The sequence below is a fragment of the Stigmatopora argus genome, chromosome 6 (assembly GCF_051989625.1).
Source record: "Stigmatopora argus isolate UIUO_Sarg chromosome 6, RoL_Sarg_1.0, whole genome shotgun sequence".
Taxonomy (NCBI): Eukaryota; Metazoa; Chordata; class Actinopteri; order Syngnathiformes; family Syngnathidae; genus Stigmatopora; species Stigmatopora argus.
In genome coordinates this window covers 9,236,881-9,246,257 of record NC_135392.1, presented here as the reverse complement: position 1 = coordinate 9,246,257, position 9,377 = coordinate 9,236,881, and the positions used below count along the sequence as shown (strand labels likewise).

General features: G+C 38.5%; 2 protein-coding genes across 2 annotated transcripts in view; both read left to right on the top strand.

Annotated features, from left to right (window-relative positions):
• The first annotated feature begins 893 nt into the window (after positions 1–893).
• Positions 894–2,716, top strand: LOC144075200 (potassium channel subfamily K member 3-like). The gene is made up of 3 exons (XM_077602017.1): positions 894–1,173; positions 1,860–2,141; positions 2,391–2,716. Exons 1-3 carry the CDS (start codon positions 894–896, stop codon positions 2,714–2,716), a joined length of 888 nt encoding a protein of 295 aa, XP_077458143.1.
• Positions 2,717–3,195: 479 nt separating this feature from the next.
• The window catches only part of cdh4 (cadherin 4, type 1, R-cadherin (retinal)), a 193,505-nt gene continuing 187,323 nt past the window's right edge, over positions 3,196–9,377 (top strand). Inside the window, exons 1-2 of the mRNA XM_077603427.1 lie at positions 3,196–3,649; positions 5,620–5,692. The gene's annotated coding sequence lies outside the window, so the exon portion shown is untranslated. The remainder of the gene's footprint in view (positions 3,650–5,619; positions 5,693–9,377) is intronic.

The window sequence follows — 9,377 nt, the reverse complement described above, 5'->3', positions numbered from 1 at the left end:
GGCAATCATTCTTTTTAAATGGTGGGCTAAAACTAGTGTCACTGACTTTTGACAGAACGAATATAATTCTGCATGCTTGTCAAATTTTTAGTCAACCACAAATGCTCTTAATCAGGGCCTCCCGACGGTGCATTGGTTCTTCTGCCTGACTTTGTTGTGGGCAGTTTGAGTTCGATTCCCACTCGATCCCCCACTGTGATTGTGAGAGTGAGTGACTGTCTGTCTCTCTGTGCCCTGCGGCTGACTGGCGACCAGTCTCAGGTGTAGTCTGCCTTTCGTCTAAAAACATGGAAGATGAAGGAATGAATGAATGCTTTTAATCAGGTCATTAGCGAGTTATTTGAATTCCACTCCACTACATTAAAGCATCTTAAACTTGCATAAAGAAGTAGTTTGTAAAGCCAGAATAAATCTCAGTATGGAGCTGTCCAGCAGGCTGTGAACCCAATTAGTTGAAAACTACTGCAATCTTAAGAGGGTGTCCACAAATAATAACACGCACCATCTCTTTCCCTCTCTCTCTCTTTTAACGAGGAGAGCTTGGTGGTCCACTCGGCGACCAAGTGTGCTTGAAAAAAGGTTTCCACAGATTACTTAGAGAGTAGCATGTTCTGAGCACTTTGCAACATCACTTTAAACGAGCATGTATTATATAGAGAGTGAGGAATATATGGCATGTTAAACAACTTAACATACACTATGAAACTTAACTGCCTAAAAGGCAATATAGGTTGAAACATGAGTCCAAAGTTCAAGTGTAGGAGTAATGGTACAGCTCAGGCAACAACACTGGCAACATCAGTACAAGTTTACACACAACATGCAATACAATTGCAAGTAATGTGATTAGCGGATGGCAGAGGTTCGGTTCACTGAACACGCTGGAGTCTACAATGAAGACGAATGTTAAGATCATCCCACTCATCCTCTCCATGATGCTCTATCTACTCATGGGAGCGACTGTCTTCGAGGCACTCGAGTCAGCAAGTGAAGTCGTCAGGAAAAATATGCTGGATGAGAGGCTGGATGAGCTGAAGAAGAAGTATGACTTGGTTGAGGAGGATTTGAGAGAGATTGAGAGAGTGGTCCTGCAGTCAGAAGTCCACCGAGCAGGAACACAGTGGAATTTAGCCGGTGCCTTTTTCTTTGCCATCACTGTCATCAGCACCATTGGTGAGTACTGAGTGACAGACAACATTAAAAGAGCCTAGAAACTTTATTCTTATTTTTTTTCTCAAGTGGAAATGCTATAAAACAGTGAAGAGGCTTGTCCTTTAAATTTCAAGTCAACCAATTTGACTTGTTTTTTGCAAGATTTAATAGAAATCTCAATGAAACAGCCATAAGATGTTTTGTTCCTTTAATTTCATTTATTATTATTTTTACATTGTATGCAGTTAAGATTGTAGGTACAGTGTAAATATTCATGTCTAAAAGGTAACATTTAAATAACCTTGAGATTATTAATTTGACAATATATTTCAGTTGCTAAGTATAATATATTAGACTTTCTTTTATGTGGAGTGACCTAAAAAAACTTTCTTCCTGGCTTTTGCATTTAATTCAAGATTTTAAGAACTATTAAACTCTTTGTTTTAAACCATTACTAAATACAAGTGTATTATTTATTAAATTACAAATAAGATGGGTAACAATGTGGAGAACTGTTTCCCAACCAATGTTCCAATATCAACTAGAAGGCAGAAGATACATAATTCAGAAGCATCTAGTATTTTTGTGAGTATTTTGGCAAAGATTTTCCTTTATAAAGTTGTTAGAAAAGGTTGGGATACACATCTTTATTAATAATGCTGTTCCCAAAATAAGTTTAGAGTCATCAATGTCTTTCTATTTTGCAGGCTACGGTCATGCTGCTCCACGTACCGACGGTGGCAAAGCCTTCTGCATGATTTATGCCGTCTTAGGCATTCCCTTAACGCTCGTCATGTTCCAAAGCCTCGGCGAGAGGATCAACATTTTTGTCCGCTTTCTTCTCCGCAGAGCCAAGCAGAGCCTGGGCTTCCAAGACACAGAAGTATCCATGGGCAACACGGTCCTGGTGGGTTTACTGGCCTGCATCAGCACTTTGTGCATTGGAGCGGCGGCCTTCGCTCACTTTGAAGACTGGACATTCTTAAATGCCTACTACTACTGCTTCATCACACTCACGACCATTGGTTTGGGGGATTTTGTGGCCCTTCAGAAAAAGGATGCTCTCCAAAAGCGGCCCCCGTATGTGGCATTTAGCTACTTGTACATTTTAGTTGGGCTGACAGTTATTGGTGCTTTTCTTAACTTGGTGGTTCTGAGGTTTCTCACGGAAAGCAGTGAGAACCCCCATGTAGGACGTGAAGAAGACGGCTTCAGCAGGCAATCCGACCTCAGTCTACCCATGGAAGTGGGCAGCAGCTGCACCCACCTCCTGCCTCCCCCCGCCGAAGTACGCCGACATGCTTTATCTGCACATAGAGACAACTCTTGGAAATCTGAAAGCAAACCCTTCCAGATGGTGCTCTGCTGCCTCTGCTGTGGCTTGGACTTTAACAGCAGTCATTTCCAGGCCCACTGTGAGCAGGGGGGCGGCCACAGCAACCCTATAGTTTATAACTCAGTTTCTTACAGGATGGAGCAAGCCTCCTGCAGTTCCTACTGCATTTCATCACAGAACCACCGCACGGTGCACGACGGGAATCAGCTCAGGAGAAAGTCTTTATGAAACGTTATTATTATTATCATTATTATTCTACATTTTAGTTGCAAAACCCTTTTAACCACTAGAGAACAGCATTGTTCTATGTAAGCTTTGCCACTCTGACACTATGGATGATGCCAAAAATCCTGAATAAAATATGAGAGTAAATAAAATTCACCACTTAAATGAAGAAATGTCCATTGATGCTTTGTCATTCTTAATTATTGTGTGTTGAATTTTTCCATCTCAGCTAATTTTTGGTGACATGATTTGTGAAAATCTGGGGGGTCTCTCTTAAATATTTGCCAAATAGCGTTCTCTCCGTGTATTTTCTTTTGAATTTTACTAATATTATTTTGTATGATGCATCATGTAACAAAATAACGCAATTTCTAAACACTTGAGTAAGAATGTCGACCTGTATGCAGTGTTGTTCTCTCACCATTGAAGTGTGGGGGCGCTGTTTCTTAACTTCACCTCGCAAATGGGAAAAACAAGAGAAACTGGACAGCTGGTGCTCAGGCCGCTTAATTTCAGCGTTAACTAGCGTGTTGTTATTAACTGTGAGAATGTAAAACGAAAGATTCTGAGGACCAGCAAAAAGCTTTTTTTCCACAGATGTTAAGTTATGAAGGACTGAAAATTGATTTTTTTTTAAATCTCAAACTCTAGGAGCAGTGGATGACTTCTTTCATTAGAAGCTGCAAAAATTGCACCTGTAAAAACCCTGGAAAGCTCTTTACAGCAAGCAGAACATATATCTCCACTTAATCAGAGTGTGAGACGGGCTTCTCTGCTGTAAATTGCATTTACAAACAAAAAATCCAACCAAAAACATGCAAAAACTGCGTGAAAACAGCCTCTCATCACTCCTTTTTGTGGATCCTGACGGACCGCCGGTTGAGAGATTCTAGAAGAAAACTGATCGCAGGTCTGTGAAGTCACTTCTCTTTAAAGGTAAATTCTAATCTGTAGGGATATAAATTGCATTAATAATTGTTAATGTTAACACTGTGTCTTAGGCTATTGCATTAAATGCTGCATCAAAAAAATAATAATACAAAAATGGTGGGCGTTAACCAGCCTGCTAGATTGTATTTTTTTGAAGTTATGATGGTAGTTTTATGTGTTTTGCCATTGACTGGTCCATTTTAATTAATTGGAGGATTGTGGAAACTTAGAAGGGAATGATTTTCACTCCTTGTGAGATATACTGAGAGGAAATTATTTCATCATAAAATGTTGATAACAATCAATCAACAGAAGTAACAAATATTTCCTCTGTGTCAGCCGAAGACTGTTTGATCACTGTTTCATCAAATACTTTGCAAAGCATGCCAAGATTCATCTTGGAAAAATTGATGTGAACAATCAATCATAGAAATGTACATGCCGTGTTAAATCATTTTTCATGTAAAGCCTTTTGTGATTAAAACTGCCTGGAGAAAAATGACTACAATCAATGGGACAATGTGTGAATTCAACACCTGATGGCTAGAACTGAGATTTCACCCCCGAACCTCAGCATGAAGCCTTAATTTTTTTTGATTGTGCCTTTCTTTTTTCTCATTTCGAACCTTCACTTTGACAAAAGTCCTAAAAACGGCAAGCTGTGACCAAGAACCACCAGTACTTGATAAGTGAGGACAAGCTGTGCAGTCTGAGTCACTAAATAATAATGCACCAAGTGAAATATACTCCAAAAATAAAGACAATGTTCCTTGCTTCGAATGTGTGTCATAATCTGCAGGTGGCGGTAGTATATTCCCTTATTTTTTTTCTTGCAGAAATAATAATGTAGCCTCATTAACTGATCTATGTAAATGTTTTCTATAGTGTTCCTGAGTGTCACCAGTTTTAAGCCTTCAATGATTATAAAATGCATGTTTGTTAAGTGAAAGGTAACTAAACCAACCTTAAGAATAGGAAGTCATGCAAACTTCATGAAAAACTATCACAAAAATCTTGTGATAGTCATTATATAACAAAAACAATCTTCTCAAAAATACAATGTAGTACAACAGCAATGGGGATGAGAGTGATTTCTTTTTAGACAAACAAAATCCTACATCTTTTTTTAGATCTTGCTGCTTTAAACAATTTGCACCATAAAATTCAATCATTCCAGCAACACGTATAACCTATTTAATTTTTCATGGAACACCATCATTCATGGCAGAGTGGGTGAGTGAATAATTGATTAGATAGTTAGATATTTCTCTTTGTGAACACATTTAGTCATTACTGTCCAGTGCTGAACGGTCTTTCATGTGCAGCCTCACAGCCGGGAATGCAAGATTCAATTAGAAGCAAGCAGTCAGTTCAAACAGAGGGCAACACATACTTTCAAAAAGGGTAACTATCTCTGACCTGGCAAGGGAAATGCTTAGGGAGAGTTGTAATAGAAGGGACGTAAATGCATATTTTTGTCTTTTGAAAATCAAACCACCACTGTATTTTTATTTCATTTTAAGGAATGTATTAGAGTTCTGTATTCAGAGCGACTTTTAGATTGTCATATTGGTTGGTGATGTTCACAATTCAAGAATGAAAAGAATGGCTTGGATTTGATGAAGTGGATCCCAGCAAAAAGTTGTATTTATTTATTTTTTAATTAAGCGCAGTTGACTGCCACAGGCTTTGATTTGCAAAGCTTGCGTGCCCTCTACTGCCTCACTCCAGACCTTCAGGAACAATAAGTCTGCAATTAATTAATCAGCCCTGACGAAAAAAAAAAAAAATCAGGCTCCGAAAATGGATGCATGTATTACGCTAGAATATCTCAAAATCAAATAGTATACACCACCAACAACATGAGTGGACCGTGTCCGTGGCATAGGGAAATACACACTGTTTTTCACAATATGGTCACTTCTACTAAACATTGTCTTTCCTTCTAAGCCTTTTCTTTTTTTTTTTTGATTCAGGTTGGTCAAACAGGATCAAATCAGGATTCACTAAGCAGAGTGGAGAAAACAGGCCGGTAGAGAAGTTGCTTGGGTAGGTAATTGCTCATTACATTTAATTCGCAGCCAATTTGCTCCCTGGAAGACATTTAAAAAGACTGTTTGTTCTCCGAGTTTCTCTTGTTTTGTGCGAGACGGAATAAATCCACTTTCATCCAGAGTTTAACACATTTATTGAACTGGTTTTCAACTTGTCTTTTATTGGCATTGAGACAATTCATGGCAATGGAGTTTTAATTCCTATATCACCTGAGTGTACAAGCAGGTATGTGTAAAACAACGTTACTACGTCCTTATAATGCAATTGTTGCATTGGCTTGACCAGTGCAGGAGGTACTCTGAGTTTACCCCATGTCATCTGGGAGAAACTCTTTCATCCTGATAGTTTTTTTGGATAAATTTACAGGTTTTTTTTTATGGTTTGGAAATGTCCACTGGTTTAGACTATCACCCCGGTTCTCAGCTTTAATAAATAATAGAGGCCCTCTCTCGAGCCTCTTCACACAGTCCAAAAAACATGTATGCAATGTTCACTGAAGACAGAAAATTTGGTGTGAAAATGCGTGTGAATGGGTCTCTGTCTGTCAGGTTACTCATCTGGAAGAGGGGCACCTCACTGTTACCTTTGACAAAGTAGTAATGAAAAAGGTTGGTTTTATGTGGTCTTATTCTGCACTTGGTTGTCTGTTGATCTGAACAGTTGGTTTCCCATGTCCAGTGGATTTTGAATTTTCTCTGCATTAGTTGAACATGCTTTGTTTGATTTCTGTCTTACGTCTGTCCAGGCATTTCTTATTGTAATAAGTGGGAGGCCTGATGCTCAAAAGAAGTTAATGATAAAAACTGATAAAAAGGAAAAAAATCTTATTTTTATGGAGGGATCAGCACTCATATGTTCACTCTGTGCTTGTGTATTTTTTTTCTCTTCACAGATAATAATTTATTACGAATAGTTAATTGAACTTTAAAAAGTCTATAAAGGTTCATTTGTTTGTTTGTCTGTTGACAAAGACTCCTGCGTGGTATGCGGCTTCTTGGCCAATGCATGATTAAGTTCGGCATGCCGTAAAATTATTGGCTTAGTCCGTTAAAATAAGCGCACCACAAACAAGACTAAAATTAAGTAAAGTTAAAAAGAATAAAAAATAAAACTCTTGGTATTCATCCATATTTGACTAACCCATTCCCAGTCCGAATGGATTGGCTGTCTCGTGCTGTCACTAGCAGGTGATGATTTAAATGAGTGCCATAGAAAGAGTTAAGTCCGCCCTCTTGTCGCCATCTTGAAAATGGCGTAATTGTTGGATGCTTTGATGAATGTCCTGCTTTTTTGCTTCTTGCAATGATTTCACCAACAAGAGACAAGATAAAGCCTTTGCACACAGCCTTGAGTTCAAGGAGTAGCATTGAATCGGAGCAAGGGAAGTCCGAAAGAAAGGTGCAATAGGTTGCACTCCCTATTCTCCTTGCTCATATATCTGTGGCTGTAAGGCAAGGCTGTAGGCAGTGGCAGATTAATGACTGAAGGTGTCTTCATTGGCTGTGTGGGCTCCTCTGGTAAACGGCAGGCAGTAAAAAGTGTGACAGTAAGGAGTAAAGTGGGACGTAGGGAGGGAAAAAAGAAGGAAGCATTAAATTAACGGTTCACATGAGCAAACTGCGAAAGATGTTAAAGTTGAGTATGAGGCCCTATAAAGAACTATGTCACGATGAGATGAGGGTGTATGACTCTCCCCAGTGGGACTACCGTTTCCGACTGTTTTCTTTGAATACGAATGACTGAGATAAGGCCACGGAGCAAAACAAAAAACACAGAGACATCAATTCTCGTGAATAAGAAATACACCCTTGAAAAAAAGATCTTTCAGACGTACTGTCCAGAGGGAAAAAAAAGGGACAACTAGCTCCCGGTGGAAAATTGAAAGCCAATTTATTCATAGTCCTCTTGGCTCAGAACTGTGAAGATTGACAACCAAGTGATTTGGCACAACTGTTAATCTTCTAAAATGAGCAAGTCGTCAGATCTTTGCTCCAGCACCCGCACTAAATAATTCACTACTCTATGCTTCAGTTTTATTCCATTTCTAACTTTTAAGACCCTGTCAGCTTTAAGGATCGAGTCATTGTCATTGTATCATGTACCACTTTGTTCTGCTCAAAGCTCTAAGTACGTGGCAACAGAAAAATATTTGATGGAAATCAAAAGCACATCTTTAGTCTTTTTGTAATACACACAATAATACATGTGAGAAGTTATACTGTACATTATGCATAAATCCCAGACATAATACAGTGTGTATATTTATATATACACACACACGCTCTGAAATTTTGTTACGCTACACATATACATAACTAATGCCAACCAGATACTGTTTCTTCATAGACAATAACTGCATCGCTGCACTCATTGCAGGGAGTTTTTCAATTGGTGGGCAACCACCTCAACCATGACCCTATTGAAGAAAAGCACAATTAATAATTCATGGGTCATTTTAAAGCCCTGAATTTCAACCCTGATTTTTATTTTTTATTGACTGCCACTCGATTGGATTGGTGTGGCTAGACAATGAAAGTAAGAACATGTCGTCGGAAAAAAGGATTCCTTATTGAACAATCACCTCCGTGTTTGCTGCAACACTTTTTTTTTGTCAGTAAACACCTGAAATATTTATTTATCATTCTTTAATATAAGGATTTTTATATTCAATTGAGTGCCTTTGCTGGTCTACTGAGCAGGAAGCAGACGTTTCCATCAGTAGAGCGGTGCCTGGCATTCATCATCAAAGGTCTACGCAGGAAACCGAAAGCTTATGCTGATCAGCATCTGCTTGGTATGCCAATGGTGTGAACATCCTCTTCATCCTGCCCACTCTGTTATTTCCCATTGGCGTATGCGCTCACTACTGACAAGGTGCACAAGGACCAAAATTGTGCAATTTTGGTGCAATTAGAAAGCCTTTCATTTGGGGTAATTACATTCAGATTGTATTGAAACTGCTTGAAACTGGTCTTAACCTAGCCTCAGATGAATGCTTATAGTTAAAAATGTAACCACTTACATTATAAACCTCAAAGAATCTATTATTTGCCATTTTACATGTAAATGCCTGGAGCTGTTCCAAGGTTCCCAATACTACATCCTAAAACCTTGTTGGTAATGATAAAACTATACCAATTTTGTATGAAATATGCAGAAAAGGAAAAAAAAGGAAATTATTTATCAAGCCATTAAAACAAATAAGACATGCAAAAACATTTTCTATTGAGGTGGAAGGGTTAACTGCATGGCAAAGAAAGTTTTTGGTGGGGAAGGGAGGCAGCTGAGAAAACATACATACACACACACTTAAACATACAATTCAAAAACTTAAAATTATGTAACGTTTGGTGAAATATTGATCCAGCAACGATTTCTTTTGATGAAACTGCGTGACAGCATGATAGCCTTTTAAATTGCCAAACAGCCAATTGTAAAACACCATTTTGAGTGTTGTCTAGATGATTAATTTATTTATTGATAAACAGTTTGAGAAGTAATACATAACCGGTGCAAAGACTGACTGGACATTGCTCGTACTACCTTAGAAAAGCTTTCTTTGTCCCTGTGATGGGTTCAATTAGCTGCAGGGATGTACAATTACTTCGAACATGATTTGACTCAAGGTCTTACCTGAAAAAATAGAAAATATGAGTGGTTATTATTAACATCCACAGAA